The following is an 18,536-nucleotide window of genomic DNA, read 5'->3' as shown; positions in this document are numbered from 1 at the left end:
AAGCAGAGACCCCTGATGCTGAGTAAGCAGTGAAGGAAACACTGGAAGTAGGTACGGTTCCCTGCTGCTGAGTTGAAGTAGAAGGGAGAACCAAAGTTGCCTGGGCCACCGAGGAGCTATCAGAATCATGGTGGCATGGTTGGACTTCAGGTTGACCAGAGTCTTTTGAATGAGAGGGAATGGCGGAAACGCATACAGAAAGCGATTCCCCCAATCCAGCAGAAAAGCATCTGCCTCGAGGCGATGAGGAGCGTAGATCCTGGAGCAAAACTGAGGCAGTTTGAAATTGTGGGGAGCCGCAAAGAGGTCTATCTGAGGCATTCCCCACTGAGCAAAGATCTGATGAAGGGGCTTGGAGTGGAGTGTCCATTCGTGAGGCTGGAGAAGACGACTCAGTTTGTCCGCCAAGACATTGTCCTTCCCCTGAATGTAGACAGCTTTGAGGAAGGTGTTGTGGCGAACCGCCCAATCCCAGACTCTGAGAGCTTCCTGGCAGAGGGAGGCCGAGCCCGTGTCCCCTTGCTTGTTGACATAATACATGGCGACCTGATTGTCGGTGCGAATGAGGACCACCATGTCGTGAAGCAGATGTTGAAAAGCTTGAAGAGCATTGAAGATGGCTCTGAGCTCCAGAAGATTGATTTGATGGAGTCGGTCCGCACAGGTCCAGAATCCCTGAGTGCGAAGACCATCCAGATGAGCCCCCCAGGCATAGGTCGAGGAATCGGTAGTGAGAACCTTCTGATGAGGAGGAGTGTGAAACAGCAAACCTCTGGATAGATTCGAAGAGGTCATCCACCAAAGTAGAGACTGCCGAAGAGCAGGAGTGACTATGATGTGTCGAGTCAACGGGTCTGACACTTGAGTCCATTGAGAAGCTAGGGTCCACTGAGGAATTCTGAGATGGAGCCTAGCAAAGGGCGTCACATTAACTGTAGAGGCCATGTGGCCCAGGAGGACCATCATGTGTCTCGCTGAGATGGACTGGCGAGAAGATACAGACTGGCAGAGACGAAGAAGAGCATCCATGCGCTGAGGAGGAAGGAATACTCGAAGCTGGATGGTGTCCAGTACCGCCCCGATGAAGGGACTGGGTAGGCTGCAGATGAGATTTAGGAAAATTGATCTCGAAGCCTAGGCTCTGCAGGAAGCAGATCGTGGTCAAGGTCGCCGAAATGACCCTTGGAGCTGACGGGGCCTTGATGAGCCAGTCATCGAGGTATGGAAATACCTGAAGACCCCTGTTCCGGAGTGCAGCGGCCACCACCACCAGACACTTCGTGAAGACTCTAGGAGACGAGGACAGGCCGAATGGAAGCACTCGATACTGCAGATGTAGATGTCCCACCCGAAATCTGAGGAACTTGCGGGAGGCCGGATGAATGGGAATGTGAGTGTAGGCCTCCTTGAGATCCAGAGAGCATAACCAGTCGTTCTGCTCGAGGAGAGGGTAGAGAGAAGCAAGTGTCAGCATGCGAAACCTCTCCTTGACTAGGAATTTGTTGAGGGCCCTGAGGTCCAAAATGGGTCGCAGGTCACCCGTCTTCTTCGGAACAAGGAAGTACCGGGAGTAAAACCCCTGGTTCAGTTGGTCCGTCGGGACCAGCTCCACGGCACGAAGCCGGAGCAAAGCCTGAGCTTCCTGGAGAAGAAGGGCGGTCTGAGTCAAGTTGGAAGGATACTCTCTTGGAGGGTGGTCCGGAGGGACCCGATGGAAATGAAGAGAGTATCCTTCCTTGATGATAGTAAGGACCCAGAGGTCGGTTGTTATGGCCTCCCAGCGATGATAAAAATGATGGAGGCGCCCTCCGATGGGAAAAACAGGGGGAGGCAGAACGAGGTTGGTTATGCCCTCGACGAGACAGTCAAAAAGGCTGAGTGGTCTTAGGGACAGCAGGCGATTGAGACTTAGGCTGACCCTTTTGGGGAGGCTGACGCTTTGCCGGTTGCCTCGCAGGAGGAGTTTGCCTCGGCTGATAACGCCTCTGATAAATCAACGGCGGACGAGAAGGTCGAGACTGCTGAGGCTTAGGCTTCGGCCGAAGGATAGATTGGAAGGACTTTTCGTGGTCAGACAACTTCTTCGTGACAGTCTCGATGGATTCGTCAAAAAGATCCGCCCCAGCACACGGGACGTTTGCCAGGCGGTCCTGAAGATTCGGGTCCATATCAATGGTCCGCAACCAGGCCAACCGGCGCATCACCACCGAGCAGGCCGCCGCTCGGGCGGAGAGCTCGAACGCATCATAGGCAGATTGCATTAACTGAAGCCGAAGTTGGGACAGCGAAGCAACCACTTCCTCAAACTCAAACCTAGCCTGGGATTCGATGTATGGTGTGAACTTCCGAAGCACAGGTAGAAAAAATTCCAAGTAGGCTGCAAAGTGGAAATTGTAATTCAGGACTCGAGACGCCATCATCGAATTCTGATAGATGCGTCGACCAAACTTATCCATGGTTCTGCCCTCGCGGCCCGGAGGCACTGAAGCATAGACCTGGCCAGGATGAGACCGCTTGAGCGAGGATTCGACCAGGAGGGACTGGTGAGAAAGCTGAGGACCCTCGAAGCCTTTATGATGCACCGTGCGGTACCGCGCATCCAATTTACCAGGGACCGCAGGGATAGAGTAAGGAGACTCGAAGGGTATCTCCCTCGTCGGTAAACTCGGGTCCTCCCTCCACTTCAGAATCGCTCAGCTCTGGAATAGTCTCCCTTCCCCTCTCCGCAACTTGAACCCCCTTCTACCATTCCGTAAGCTTCTGAAGACTTGGCTCTTCTCCAAAACGTAACCCGTCCCCTCCCTATTATTATCACACCTAACCTCTCTCTTACTTACTTTTATAAATCCATTGGAGTTCCGTTGCTTCCTTACCATGTAAACCGTGTCGAGCTCCACCAGTGGAGATGATGCGGTATATAAACCCAAGATTTAGATTAGATTAGATTAGATTAGCATCGCATGAAGGTCTGGTCGAGGAGCTTGTGCAGGGGAAGCCGCAAGGACTCTGCCGGAGGACGAGGCAAGTGCATGGTATTGCGGTACTCTTTGGAATATCGAGATCCAGCATCGAGAGTAATGTCCATGTCATCCGCCATCTGCCTGAGGAACGATGAAAAGGACAGTTGGTCTGCCGTCGCAGGTCTGCGAGACGGACTAGAAGAAGAAGAGGCTTCAGGCTCCAGAGAGGCCTGCGAGCAACAGGACGAGTAGAAAACCTCGGGGTCCTCGAACTCCGGGCCCGGAGGAGGAGACCCAGTCGAAGCAGCATACCCCAACCGAGGCAATTTCTTCTGAGGCGAGACGGTTGAGTGTCGAGAGGAATGCTTCGAAGAATGTCTGGATCGATGCCCCTCCCGATGCCTGGAAGGGGATCGAGCCCGTCTGTGAGAAACTGGCTCAGACACCTCCAAGGAGCAGATTGGACTCGATGCCGTCGATCACAGAGGCGGCAGAGTCGGAGGCTCCCCCGACGTCGCCCAGGTTTGATAGGGGGTTCGGAAGAACTCGTCCTGCTTCCTGCTATGCCCAGGACTGGGTGGCCCCGAAGGTGGACGCCACACTGAGTCATAGGGCGGAGTAATCGGTTCCAAGGGAGGCAGGTCACTAAACGAGGCTTTCCTCAAGGGGATGGGCTCCAAGGGAGGCATATCACTAAGGGAGGCCCTCCTCGAGGAAATCAGTTCCAAAGGAGGTACAGCGCTAACGGAGGATCTCCTCGAGGACCCGGACACCGCTCGCCGCTCCTCCTCGCCGAGTAACGAGGTAGTGCGGCGAGGAGGAGGAGGAGGGGGCGGTCCGCCCCTCGAAGCCGAAGCTGGAAGGTCACCCTGGATGGTGGCAATCAGCCGAGGCCCCATGGTCTGCATGAGCTCCATGAACTGAGCCTCCAGGATGGACCGCAACGAAGCCGATATGGAGGGATCCGCACCAAAAGGGGGCCCTTCCGCACGGTCTCCGCGCTCCTTGGGTGCTACGTGCTTCTGCTTGCCAGTCTTCGGCACCTTGAGCACCACCGGAGGAACTGTCGGGGTCGATACCTGCTCCGAGGAGACGGATGAAGGCACCGGCACCGAAGCCGGGGCCGAAACCGGTGTGAACGACGCAGGTTTCAGGAGGCCCGAAGCAGCCGGGGAGGCAGAGGGCTTCGCAGAAAGAGTCGAAGCACCTGTCGATGTCGATGTCTAAGCTGCAGGATCCGATGAAGCTTCCATCTTGAACATGGACTCCCACAGCAGACAGCGACGCTTAAACGCTCTCGCCGTCAGAGTGGAGCAAGGCCGGCACAATTTCGGGAAGTGATCCGGTCCCAGACACTGTAAGCAGCGTCGATGAGGGTCCGTGAGCGAAATCGCGCGCTGGCACTTGCTACACTTTTTAAAACCGGTGATCGGCCGGGACATAGGCCGGAAAAGCTCCGCCGCAAGGTCGAAGGCGCGGGGCCCCAGCCACGCGGTCGACCCGGTATCGGAAGGAAAATTTTTTTTATTTTTTTTGAAAAAGAAATCAAAGAAAGAAATAAATGCACAAGAGAGCCAAAAGAACTCAACCCGCGGCAAAAAAGAAGGCAATAAAAGAGATTCAATGGGCGCAAATTGAAGATAGACTTCTCAGCTCCGCGGAAGAAAAAGAACTGAGGAGACACGCCCGGAGCATCGGGCGGGAAGGCACTGGCGCATGCGCGGTGCGGGCATCTCGAAACTTCTGAGTTTCTTCAAGCAAGACATGCTTGCAAGATGTCCGTATCGGGGCTCTGTCGGATGACATCACCCACTAGTGAGAATACCTGCCTGCTTGTCCTGGGATAACAACTGTTACAGCAAAGCAAATTTGCTTTCTGTGAGGAAAAGTCAGGGTTATAGTCCTAAAACATGAATCCAGTGTCGGACAACAATCTAAAATTCAACAGTAAAACTGGTGATTAACTATGAATCTCTGATAAAGAGAAACATTTCTTATAGAAAATAAATGGAAGATAAATAAAACCATAAGGCCAATCCTATCCCTCAGATCATCTGTACTCATCTCGCACTTGAATTCAGATAGCCTTTACCAGCTTGATTTGGAGGTTGTTCTACATGTCCAGTATTCTTTCTATAAAGAAATAAAATTTTGAGTCTACCCCCCTTCCACCAAGTCTCACCGAGTACTTTTACACGGTGACCTCGCTGTGTACAATCTATACTAAACTTCAGAAAGGCAACCGCGACAATTCAAGTATTACAGGAGAAAACATGCAGAGCACGGCTCATGGAATTCCTTCCGAGTACACACAGCCAGTTTACCCTTGTCTTCTGCCTGCTCAACAGGCTGTCTTTTGCCTACTCAACAGGCTCACACACAGCCAACATATCCCTCTCCCTATAAACACCTAATGCATATAAATCCAGCAGCTCTATTTCACCTCCACTGGTAGCACTTTTCTTTTTCTGGCACATCAAATGCACAATCAACATTTTTCTTCTCCCAGAGAGACTGCCCATTCCTTTTTTTGCCTCCCCTCACAGATAGCACTTTTTTCTACATCCCGTCAGCTAGCGCAGCCTTGTGCCAACGCTTGTTGGCACTTCACATGCAGCACTTAACTCTCAGCCATTTGTACCTGTAGTACTGATCTTTTTTTGCTTCAGAAAGGCAGAAGATTAACCTGTAGCAGCAATAGAAGGCTCTGGGAGACTTCTGAAGAAGCTGCTGCACAGCACAGAAAATCTTTCACAGTGCAGCTCTTAGCGGCAGTTTCTGCATTTAGACATGTGGCTCCTCTGTGTAACTTAAGGCACTGCTGTCTCTCGTGGACATGGGGGCACAGGCTCATACGACACCCCAAGGAATTCCTACTACACAATGGCTGAGAAGCACTGGTCTATGTCAGGTTTGTCCAGCCTACAGCATGTGGGCCAGAATCTGGCCCACCAAGTACTTTTTGGGGGGGCCCTTGGAAACTTGCCAATTCTTGTACGGAATGTTTACAGCAGGATTCCAGATCCCCACCATGATTCAGTTCTCTGGCTCAAGCTTGCAGAAGCCAAGTCACAGAAGTAGGGATCCTGACATTTTTTTCTGCAGTCAGAGTTCTGATTGACAAGTCAATGAAGCCGTCCACACAGTGTGCGGCAGCGGCGAAAAAGGCGAACAGAATGCTAGGAATGATTAAGAAGGGGATCACAAACAAGTCGGAGAAGGTTATCATGCCGCTGTACCGGGCTATGGTGCACCCTCAACTGGAGTACTGCGTCCAGCACTGATCGCCGTACATGAAGAAGGACACGGTAATACTCGAAAGGGTCCAGAGAAGAGCGACTAAGATGGTTAAGGGGTTGGAGGAGCTGCCGTACAGTGACAGATTAGAGAAACTGGGCTTCTTCTCCCTCGAACAGAGGAGATTGAGAAGGGACATGTTCGAAACATTCAAGATACTGAAGGGGATAGACTTAGTAGATAAGGACAGGTTGTTCACCCTCTCCAAGGTAGGGAGAACGAAAGGGCACTCTTTTAAAGTTGAAAGGGGATAGATTCCGTACAACGTAAGGAAGTTCTTCTTCACCCAAAGAATGGTGGAAAACTGGAACGCTCTCCCGGAGGCTATCATAGGGGAAAACACCCTCCAGGGATTCAAGACAAAGTTAGACAAGTTCCTACTGAACAAGGACTTACACTGGTAAGTCTAGTCACAGTTAGGGCACTGGTCTTTGACCAAAAGGGCTGCCGCACGAGTGGACTGCTGGGCGCGATGGACCACTGGTCTGACCCAACAGCTGCATCTCTTATGTTCTTATGTTCTAAGTATAAGAAACTGGGTGAAAGATGAAGGGGGAGCGTTACATAAGCAGGAGTGAAAGCTGGGGAGGGGATGATACACCATTATATTTTGCCACTATGTAGCAAAATACAATGGTGGCCCTTCAAACGTTAAAACATAAAATGATCCCCCCTAGAAAAAAGGTTGGCTAAGCCTGGTCTATGTGATGGTGGATGCACTGCTCTGTTCCAAAAGAAAACTTACTTAAGTCATCATGCCCGCTTGACAACTAAAGCAAAAAGTATGATAAGATGAACAGGGCCGTAACTTGCTTAAAAGGAAACTCCTATTGATATACTAAAAACCTGATACAGTATCATATGGTGAAAATGATTACTAATGAGGATAAAAAGTTAGAAGATAAGATGACTTGCTTTCCTTGGTGGGGGAGGGGGAATAGAAGAAAAAAAATGTCATTGTGTGTAGAGGTGTTATTTACAAAACCGATGACACCTAGAACTATGAGAAAGTGCAGCATGTTTCAGTGTGTTTTGAATTTAACAGAACACAACCTTAAACTCATAAGAGTGTGGAAATATGAAGAAAACTAAAAAGAAAACCCTACAGGGAATTAGGAAACCAACCAAGTTACTTACATGTAGCAGATGTTCCCTGAGGAAAAACAAGATAGCACGGTGGGGGGGGGGGACAACAACAAGGAAAAGTAAAGTAACAAGGCACTGCAACAGGTAGACACCACAATTTATTTAGTGGCATCAGTCTTTTTCATATTTTTCCCTGGGGAAGAAAAGAAATGGACTTTTGGGGATGGAGTTGGTTTCTACTCCCAAAAGGAATTCTGTAGGATTAACTGGCCACACCTCCTTCTGCAAACCTCCTTTTCCAAACAGCAGTGGGCTACCAACGTACAAACAAATGCTCATTATGTAGCCCTCCATGGAGGCTAATCAAGTGGGCTACCACCTCTATCTCAGCTCTGACATGACCCTCAAAGGAAATGCTAGCCAATCATTTGGTAATAGCAGACCTCATCGTATTAGGGTCAAATCAAACAAAGTAATGTAGATCTTCTTAGGACATCAGTCCACTCCAAACAGGCCAAAGCTCTCTTGCAATCCTTCAGGGATACAAAACATTGTTTAAAGGCATCCGGCACATTGGTTAAAGGCTATGGTACATTTCAATGGGCCCTCAGGAACCCCCCAAATGTCTGTGAGCATCTTGATCATGAAAAGAAACTGCCTGTGGTCTCCCATTACTCATAAGAGGCTGAGAGTATTTGTGCTGACAAAATTTTGCCACGCTCCTGCGTCACAGTGCACGTGGCACATGGCCACTCGCCAGATAGCCATCCACCACAAACAGGGCATGAAGCCACATAATCCTGCCCTGGGGAGTCCATACGAGTGGTTTTCTTGCAAAAACAGAACTTATAGAAGCAAAAAATAATTTTAAAATCAAATCGGGAAAACCAAGATGGCCACCATGGATGCTCTTTTTAGAAGAAAACAGCCCAGGAAAAGCACAGGAACATCATAAACGTGGTCTCAAACTCACGACCCGCCAGGTACTATTTTGAGGCCCTCAGTATGTTTATCAAAAACACAAAAGTAAGCTAAAACAGTTTCTTGATCACATGTCTCTGTAGCTATAAATTACAATATTATTATTAAGACTTAGCCAAAAGGAAAGATTTATAAACTATAAAGGAGTTTTACCTCATGCAAAACTGTCATCTATAATAATAACGGTAAGCACGCATGCGCACTCGCGCCGCGTGTTCCCTCATCCGTCGGGATGTGGTGGCAAGAGTGCACGTGCGCGCCGGACAAGCCTCCCTGCTCTCCACCTCATGCAATATGGCCCTACCGGCCGAAGTTTGTTTTTAACTTAAGACGCTGCAGCGGGCTTAAGTTCATTTTTTAGCTCAAGCCGCCAGGCCGGGGACCACAGCCAGCTGCCGATTGCCTCCACGAGCGGGCGGCGCAAGGTCCATGCCCGACCCCGGCAATGCCTAGCGCTGGCTGACTGGCCGAGCTGCTGTCGTTGCTGCTCCGCGCAACCCCGGCCTCCCCGCCATCCCGCGAGCCCTGGCCTCAGCACTGGAGTATCGTCGTAGTAATGGCCAGGTCCCGAAGATTAAAGGTAGGCCTCAGAGGGCCTGAAGAGCCCATGGAGGTTGGAAATGGGCGCGGTTGTAGAACAAGTTTAAGGGCTCCTGGAAGGTACTGGGGGGCGGAGCAGGCTCACACGCCCGGCCCAGTAGGAAGTAGGCAGTCGGGAGCTCCAGTGGGCATCGGACCCGATGGGAGCGAGGCAGGGCAGCAACCGACGAAGATGGCTCCTGCTGCGGTAGAAGCCCTTGCAGTATAGATTAAGAGAGTGAAATGATGGACAGATGCTGCAGAGCAATGATCCTTTATAATAATCAAAAGTCACTCTGCTTCTTAAGGCAGCTTTCACTGTATCACGTACAAGATTTTACTTTGTTTCCTGACAGTGCTTGGAGAAGAACTGCAGAGGGGATTAAATCACTGTAAAGTGCTGGAAGGGCAGGAAACTAAGAAGGATTTCCCTATGGCTGCGTGGGGAGCAGGCAAGGGGTGGTTGTGGACAGCCGAGCAAAAAGAAAGACAGAAAGAAAGAAAGACAGAAAAAAGAAATACAGAAACAGGCTAAGGAGAGAGAGAAATAAATAAAGACAGACATACACACATATATGCTAGCACCCGTTAATGTAACAGGCTATAAGACTAGTTTCTTTAATAAGACATTAACTATTTTTTCTGAGGCCCTCCAAGTACAAATCCAAAATGTGGCCCTGCAAAGGGTTTGAGTTTGAGGCCACTGCCCTAAAACATGGTGATTTTAGGGGTTGAGAGGGGGGGGACTACTAGGGCACATACCCATACCTCTGAAAAACCACTTCTGGAGTTCTCCCCCAAAATTGCTGATTCAACTTGTCAGCCCTTTTCTCACTGTGCCATGTGGTACTGTGTACTGCTGCAATGGAAGCTGAAACAGTTTACAGGGAGAACATCCGCCTCAACAAGCACGCAAACTGGACTGCTGGTCTTCTGACTGCCCCACCGGCTTGATACCAACAGATGGCGACCTCACCGGACACCTACATAGATGCAACTTGGCAAAGCCACAAGCCTACACTTAGACCCAGTAGCGGATGAACCTGGGGTGAGGAAGCACCCAAGGGAACAGTCCCTGGACCCCGAACTGAAGTGCAGGCTGTCCAAAGGGTAGACTGAAAAACAGCCAACTCCCTTGAAACAAGACTTTATGCAAAGTCTGTGATCTCTCGCAGCCAGAGCTGTCCCTGCAGGGAATCTCTGCAGCACAAGGGCAGAATCCACAAACAAAAAGACCAGTTTAAATACAAATAAACACAAGCTGAAAAGACAAGCTCCTATAGTCTGGCTTGTAGGAAAGAAACTGGATTCCTGGGGGGCAGTTCCAAGGTAGGAGGGGAGGGACTCAAAGCATAGTATAATTGAGGTTTCCTACAAGCTGTCTGGCAACCATAAGAAAATAATCCACTTGTCCAGGAACAGAGCAGGATTGTACAAGAACACACCTTCTCAGTTCACTTGCAGAAAAAAAACTGAAGAGGAAGTTTTTCTCCACTGGTAAAGGGGACGAGTTGAGAGATTTGAGTGCAACACCCTTCTGCAAAGTTCAGGACTAGAGGAGGACAACAACTTCAGTACAGAATCCTATGTTTTTGCAACAGAATTGTCTTTAAGGTCGATAGACAATCTTCTGTTTAGAAAATTTTGAAATTCTTTTCAGAATTTAGCGGTCCTTTTATCAAGCCGCACTAGCAGTGTTAGTGCGGACATTTCATCATGCGCTAACCCCCGCGGCCGGCTAAAAAACTAACGCCTGCTTAATGCAGTCATTAGCGGCTAGCACAGCAGGCGGTTTAACACGCGGTATTATGCGCGTTCAACCCCCTACCGTGGCTTGATAAAAGGACCCCTTAATGTCCAGATTTAAGAAATTATTTTAATTGTTTCACCTATAGTCTAGGATTCTGCATGCAAACCACATAAGAACTAAGAGAGTTTTTGAGGGATATAAGAAAAATTATACATAACACTGGCCAACACTCATTTTGTTGCCTCAAATATTAGGCCTGTTTCTGGGTATATCTGACCTGCTGATTCCACAAATGGCACCAGTTTTCTCCTATCAGCTCTAGTTTTTGAGATACAGAACATGTGCCATATACCACTCTTCACTTTGTTCACCCATTTAAAAAATCAGGATATTTTAATGTAGTTTAAATTCATATCTTTTAAGCATGAAGGAAACATTAAAAATTAAAAGAAAAGCATACAACATGAAAATCTACTTATTTCATACTAAAAGCACAAGTTTATGATACAAATTTTCCAGTCAGTCATTCAACATACAAGAAGCTCCTTTAGTAAGACTTCCAAGAGCGGGATGTGCCAGGACAATCCTGCATAAGATTCCAACAATAGTCTGCCATCATGTGAGCATCCCATCTTCCTTGGTATCTAGTTTCCATTGCTTTTATGTCTTGGTGAAATCTTTCACCTTGCTCTTCGCTTAAATCACCAAGGTTCTCTGGAAAGCGATCTAAGTGACTGTGCAGATAATGGGACTTTAACACACATGTTACAACCAAGCCTGCTGAAATGAAAGAGCATATCCTCTACTAATTGTGTTTAGTTGTCTGCCTTCTTGTTGCCAGAAAGTTTTTCACAACAAGAACAAATGAAGACCAGGCACGATTCAATTTCATTCACTGATGCTATGAAATGTGGATCATTTATAAGTTGTCTGATCTGTGGTTAAAAAATTCCTGCCTTCAGTTTTTCCATGGTAAATACAGGTAACATATGCACTATGTATTCAATGCACGAAATCGTCTTTATTCAAAGCCTTTACAAATTGTTTCATCAGGCCTAGCTTTATATGGAGTGGTAGCAGTATGATTCTCTCATGCTACCAAAGGTTCATTGATTACATTTTGTCCTCCAACCACTATATATATTCCCTCCAAGACGATTTTTTTTGCCCAATGTTCATATTTGGCTCCACTATCCCAAAGGCATAAAAAGTAAGGATACCATATCTAAGAAACTAGAGTTGTTGCAGTCTGTCCAATGCAATTTTCTGAATCAGCGTCCCAAATAACCCCAGGAACAGGTCAAAAACCCAAGGCACCAAGAAAAAAAATTGTTTTTGTTGTCCTGTGTAATTATTCCTTTGGTTTTCGATTAAATTGAACTTCTGAACTCTTAATATTTATTAATCAATTGAACACCAACTCATTTATTAAAGGGCACTTTTACTAATGTGTAGCAAGTTTCAAAAATAAAAATACAATAAATACAGGGTAGATGCTGAACACATCCTGCATTTACCATGGTGCAGGCACCAGAAAATAATATAAAGATTCCATTGCCTCAGCAGTCCTGATCCTCCTCTCCTAAGTGCCATAACTTTCTTCTGATCTTCCTATCCAAAATTCAACCCCCCATCCATCCTCCAGGACTTAGATGGGTTTTACATGATGGACCAATGGTACCTGGTCTGAAGTGAGATGACAACTATGGGTTATGGTGGCCATTTTGGATCCCAGCACAGTCCCAGGCAGCAACAGACAGGCTCAGCTTCTATCTGGATACCACTGATTCACCACAGAGATCCCAAGTAAGTCCTAGAAGGATATGGGGGGGGGGGTTGGCCTCTGGGGCTCTGGGGGGGAAGAGGTTTCAATAGAGGGATCAGCTCTGGGGGAAGAGGTTTCAACAGAGGGATCAGAAGAGTGTAATGGCGAGGGGAGGGGAATCAGAAGGCTTGTGAATTGACAACACTTTTATTGACAGTGCACTACAGGACTGCTGGTAACACAGCTTTACAAGGCCATAGGAGTAACAAAGGGGTTAGAGCAGCTGCCTTAGCACCCTGAGGTTGTGAGTTTGATTCCCACTGCAGTTCATGGTGACTCTGGCCAGGTACAAAATAAGCACACTGTGTAAAATACATAAACCTCTTTGACTGTAATCACACACAGAAAAAGCAGTATAATCAACTCCCATCTACTTTACCTTTCACCTAACCACCACTCCACATGTCCATTTCACACCCATCTCTCACCCATTCCCACACTAGGCAGCAGCTTTATATATAAAACCCATTAGTTTCTTAGTAGAGCCCATAAATGAGGGAAATGCTATGTCCAATCATAACCTTACCAAGGCGTTTTCTTTAATTTCAAGCTTCTTTAGTACTACAGCGCCTGAAAGAGAAAACAATTGTTAAGATTTTTTTTTTAACTTTCTTTCTAGAATCTCTAAGCAATCAACCTATAGTCAATCCTCAGGATTTACAAGACAACTCCTCTAAGCTGATCAGTGCACTGGAAGAGGGAAACCAGGGAACTACTCTCCAGCACAAGACAAGCACCAAGACTGATTTTGAATTGGGAGCAAGTTTGCCACAATGATTTTATTGGTTTTGGTGCCCTATTGCTAGGTTTATCCCGGAAATCAGCTTCTTGTACACTCCAACCATGGTATGGATTAGATAGAAGATGAACAACCACTAATTCCGAAATGGGCCTGCTACAAGTGCCATTGATAATGGACATACCTGATCCTTACAATTCCTTATTTAATAGAAATGGCAAATTGCAATATGGCTCAAAGAAACATTCCAGCTATTTTAAAATAGTAAATCATTAAACCTCTTTATGAGATTATAATGTTATGTAAATGACAAATTTCCAACTTTTTCCAAGAATTTTACTTAAAAAAAAAGTAGGTCATCGACATTTAGTAGATTTGTGAGAGAATAGATATGCTCCCCACTAATCTGGATTTATAAAAGATTATGTAATCAGAACCAAGTAGTGTTCAATTTATAATGGACAAAGATCTGGGGGGTTTTGTTTGTTTTTTTTGTTCAATCGGTTTTTGATACTGTAAATTGTAGGCTTTTACGCAGAAATTCAGTGATATTAAAAACCAGGGATATGACTAGAAACCCAGTAAATATTGTGGACGGGTCTGAGATTCCCCCCTCTATACAACCAAGCTGTGCCCTTCCACAAGGTTCAGTATTGTTCCTTTTTCAATATTTGTAAGCCCCATTTTATCAGCTATTGTGAGGTTAGAATTTTGCCCTATTAGGCAGATAACATGCAACCGAGTACCTTTGTGTAACAAGATCAAGTGACAATTATGTCAAACTTAAATGCCTGTTTGGCAGAAGTTTGGTATTAAGAATTGATGATCATTCTTTAAAACTGAAACTAAATAAAATAGAAGCTAAATAAAACAGAAGCATGATGAGGAAGATAAACCGGAAACTACAAATCAGCCACACAAGAGGCATCCAACTATGGAATGGAAAAATTATGTTCTTACCTGTTAATTTTCTTTCCTTTAGACGCAGCAGATGAATCCAGAGACCAATGGGATAGCACACATCTACCAGCAGGCGGAGATAGAGAAACTGATTAACAGGTGGTCCTATTGGCTGGCACTCCTCCTTTATCTCCAGTATAGCTCATTGCCCAAGCATCCGTAACCATCAATAGATATAACATGTAAAAAACTTCTTTCCCATAACAAATCTCAAAAGGCAATAATACAGCATACAATCATCAATAACAACAAACTTCGAAAGTTGGAAAAGAAAAAACCGACAGACAATATCCAGAAAGGGTGGGGTGCTGGATTCATCTGCTGCGTCTAAAGGAAAGAAAATTAACAGGTAAGAACATAATTTTTCCTTCCTTAGCAACAGCAGCAGATGAATCCAGAGACCAATGGGATGTAGCAAAGCAATCTTCAATCTGGGTGGGAAGCAAACGCCGCCTCCATAACAACCGAAGCACTAAACGCATCTACCGCATGCGCCCCCACATCCAACCAGTAATGCTGAGAGAAAGCACTCTTGGAAGACCAAGTAGCTACGAGACAAAACTCCTCCAAGGAAAAAACCTCTGGACTGAGTCCAAGAAGTAGACATTGTTCTGGCGAAATGGTCATGAAGTTCTTTCGCCAACCGCTTCCCTGCCATCAAGCAAGCGTAAAGAATGTCCTCCTGGACCCATCGAGCGATGGAGGCTATGGACGCTGCCATACGTTTGAGGCGTCCCGTGAAGAATACAAAAAGGTGATCTAAACAACTAAAAGTCGTTAGAAACCTAGCTCGCGGAGAACGCTAAGCACTTTCAAAAAAATGCAGTGAATAAAAGCACATCTCCCCATTTCCCCTCCCAGGAAGAAGGAAGGAAAAGTGAGACTGTCATAAAAGAAAGGATCAAATAAAGAATGTCACCTGTTGTAAATTCAAATACTTTGTTCAATTCTAAGTCTCTTAGGAACTAAGAAGATAACAACTCCACTAAATTTGTGGGTCACTTATCCATACAATTCTGTGTATTGTTTATATTATTTGTATGGACTTTCAGGCTGCAACCGGGCACCACACCACCTCAGTTGCTAAACTCTTCGTCAGTCCAATCTTTATTAATCTTTTATTTTACTCTTTTTGACTTTTTAACTTTTTCTTTGGATCTATATAAAATCATCATTTCTTTTTAATCATCATATTGAATAGACAGAGGAACCTCACTTATCTTAATAGTGATCAGTTCATCCTAATACCTCTCCCGATATGCATGTTTCAATGTTTGAAACTTTTCTTCAGGGTCGAGGTCACTAAAAAAACACACAAACGTTAGACTGTAGGCTTACTAATCCTAAAAGACTCCTACCAACAGTGCCTCAATAAAATTTGAATTCAAAAAAGCATAAAGAAAACAAGCCCAATCGGCTTGGACGTCAGAGATTGCCATTTGAGGGAGCAAATCAGTCATGAACTTTAGCCAACTTTGGGATGGAAAGAAAGGGACAGGGAGTTATAGCCTGACCAGTAGAGAGAGGGAAGGGGATTCTGAAAGTGGTGAACCACGTGAATGAGGTCAAAAGAGAGATGATGACAAAATAAGTGAGAGAGCAGTGAGTACGTAGTAGAAATGTGGTAATGGAGAGTAGGTAGCAGGAAATAAGAGGCTGGGAAAGGAGTGAGATGGGAAATGGGAGAGCTAGGGACAGAGAAGATTGAGAATTGAGAGGTAGCTGAACATTTAAAAAGAAGAAGGGTGAGAAAGAAAGCAAGATTTGAGTGGACAGAGGCAAAAAAGAAAAGAAAAAGTTAAAGCTGAAAAGGAAAATCAATATATTGGAGACAAGCATAAGGAGGAAATGGAACAAGAGGAGAAAAAAAATGAACAGCAGCCACTGGAAAGAGAATTAGTTGAAGATAGACAAAAAGCAGAAAGAGAAACTGGGACCAAGATGATGGAAAAACAAAATATCCAGACAAGGTAGAAAAAATTGTTTTATTTTGAATTTATTAACTAGAATATGTTAGCTTTGGGATATGTGCAACACAATTATTTTTGTAGTCTGTGGCGTAGTCATATACAGCTGATTTGGGGGCGGGACTGGAGCCCAAAATTAGTGGATGGGCACCAAAGTTTCTTCCCACCTGAGTGGGATTTACAAATACTTGAGCTATTGGGGATTCCCAAGCCCTGCCACTTGAAGACATCTTCCTCCAGTCTGGCAACCCAAAATCTCCAAGCTTTACAGCCAATGGCAATATCCTCAAGCTGCCACTGCTTTCATGCATGCAGGAAAGCCAAGGTGGGGGGGAGGGCAGGGAGGAGGGAAGACAGCAGCTCTGCAATATTGCTGCCAGCTGCAGAACTTGGGAAGTTGGAGGGGAGGAAGTAGCCATCAGTTGGTGACGCTTGGGGATCTCTACTAGCTACAGCAGGGAGATGTTCATTTTGAGGGAGCCTAAGCTCAAAGTGGGAGGCCCAATAAAGCAGTAATATTTACCCTGACTGAACGATCCTCCACCTGCACCGCTGACAACTGATGCAGCATCCCCGCTCTGAAGAGGCTCACCGTAGCTGTAATAGAAGTGAATGGGAAAACCAGGAGCAGGCATCCCTGTTCATAGAGTCGGGATGCGGAAGCCTGTGGCTGCTCCCACTGTCAGCGGTGCACGTGGAGGATCACTTAATCAGGGTAAGCGTTACTGCTTTTTTGGGTTCCTCTCCAGTGTCCCTTTAATGAAGGTTTATTATTAGATACGTACATCTTCTATATTAATGATTGCAAATATGGGACCTGCTCAGCCTATTTTTTTTTTTTTTTTGCTCATCAGCTAGTGTTAGTGTTTGTGCGGCCCCAGATTTTTTTCGTCCCATGTGGCCCAGGGAAGCCAAAAGGTTGGACACTGCTGCCTTCACCATGAGCAGAGAGAGGTAATTTTCATAGTGTTCCAGGCCAAGCACCAACCCTATTCCCCACTCCTACTCCTTCACTGTAAGCAGAGAGGGGTAATTTGCATAGCACCAAATTTGAACCACCAAATTTCCCCGTCCCGCCCCACCTGGCTACTTTTTCGTGCCACCCGGCTGGAAAAAATGTCTGGGGAGAACACTGGCTGTAGCATTATAATGGGAAAGCAAGCCGAAGTTCCCAGTGGAGTCAGCAACATGGATCCTAGAACCTGTACAGAATCCCATACTCTTGGTCATGGTGACCGAAGAAGAATGCAAACCTGAGACTGTGACTCATCGCCCTAGTCTCTGGGAAGAAACACATTTCTCTCCTATATGAATAAAAACATCTCCCTGATATACCTATAAATAGTACAGGAGAAAAGAGCGCTGTGCAAATTCGAAGATTGATGTCCAAAGAACTGAGGAAAAGAAACCACCCTTTTCGTGCCGGGCAAATGGCCCGACTGGAAGACGTCCGAATCAAGCAGTCAGTCAAGAAGAAATTAGGTGAATCGCCTGGTAGTGCCAAAACGGTACCACTGCCCACATTTTCTAAAATGTTCGTGAAGCCTTTGGGTAGGCGAAATGGCATGTGCCAAAACCGAAAGCGCTGCTCCAAGAGAGGCAAGCAAACCTAGTGCAGATTCGGAGTCCATAGTGAAAATGTAAATATGCTCCCAGTTTTTCTGTAGAAATGTGTAACCCTAGGAAACTAATTCAGCAGAATGGGATCCAGCCTGCCCAATGCCCCCGTCTTGGGCACCATGCAGTAAGTGAAACAACATCCCTTAGTTCCTGAAGAACTACAAGAACTGCCATGAGGACCAGTAACACTTAAAAGGGAAATACAAAACACAGAGACTCTAAGAACGAATCGGAAACCTGAGGAGGATGCAAAGTTGCAAGTATCCTGAAAAATGTTCACAGCCCCCTGACCTGACATTATAGCATCTTCTCCCTCATGAGAAAGCCTGAAAAGTCATTGGAAGAAGTCAAGATCCCCTCAGAATGAAGTGCAGAAGGTCAGGGAACAGCAGGATGAGAACTGTACGATCTGTAAGAAGAAAGAAACTCTCCTAGAAAAAATCAAGTTTCGGAATGTAAAGAGGAGTATACTGGAACCATGAAAACAGTACTAACTCCATGCAACGTGAGCAAAATACGTATGTCCTTTAAAGTGAATACGTACTAGACGCAATCAAGATGCTGCATCTACTGCCCCATGGAAAACAACAGCATCCTAACAGGTATCAGACAAAGCTCACATCACTGAGAGCTTCAGGGATGAGGCTAACAGCCATATAACGTGTGCTCCTCCGCGGGTTTGATAGAATAGATAACTGGCTCCTGGTTAGAAGGAACTGTACAGCCCTTCCTGTCTGGTCAGGGGGTCCGTCTAGCATATGCCATGAGAAAA

The 18,536-nt window shown here is 46.3% G+C and overlaps 1 protein-coding gene across 3 annotated transcripts in view; it reads right to left on the bottom strand.

Annotated features, from left to right (window-relative positions):
* Positions 1 to 18,536, bottom strand: part of VPS13A (vacuolar protein sorting 13 homolog A) — a 489,236-nt gene that overhangs the window by 444,131 nt on the left and 26,569 nt on the right. For all 3 annotated transcript variants that reach the window (XM_033927056.1, XM_033927035.1, XM_033927045.1), the window contains exon 2: positions 13,005 to 13,048. In XM_033927056.1, coding sequence (XP_033782947.1) covers positions 13,005 to 13,048 — 44 coding nt within the window. The remainder of the gene's footprint in view (positions 1 to 13,004; positions 13,049 to 18,536) is intronic.

The sequence above is a fragment of the Geotrypetes seraphini genome, chromosome 1 (genome assembly GCF_902459505.1).
Source record: "Geotrypetes seraphini chromosome 1, aGeoSer1.1, whole genome shotgun sequence".
NCBI lineage: Eukaryota > Metazoa > Chordata > Amphibia > Gymnophiona > Dermophiidae > Geotrypetes > Geotrypetes seraphini.
The sequence above is the reverse complement of the archived record's forward strand: the minus strand, read 5'-3'. Positions and strand labels throughout refer to the sequence as shown.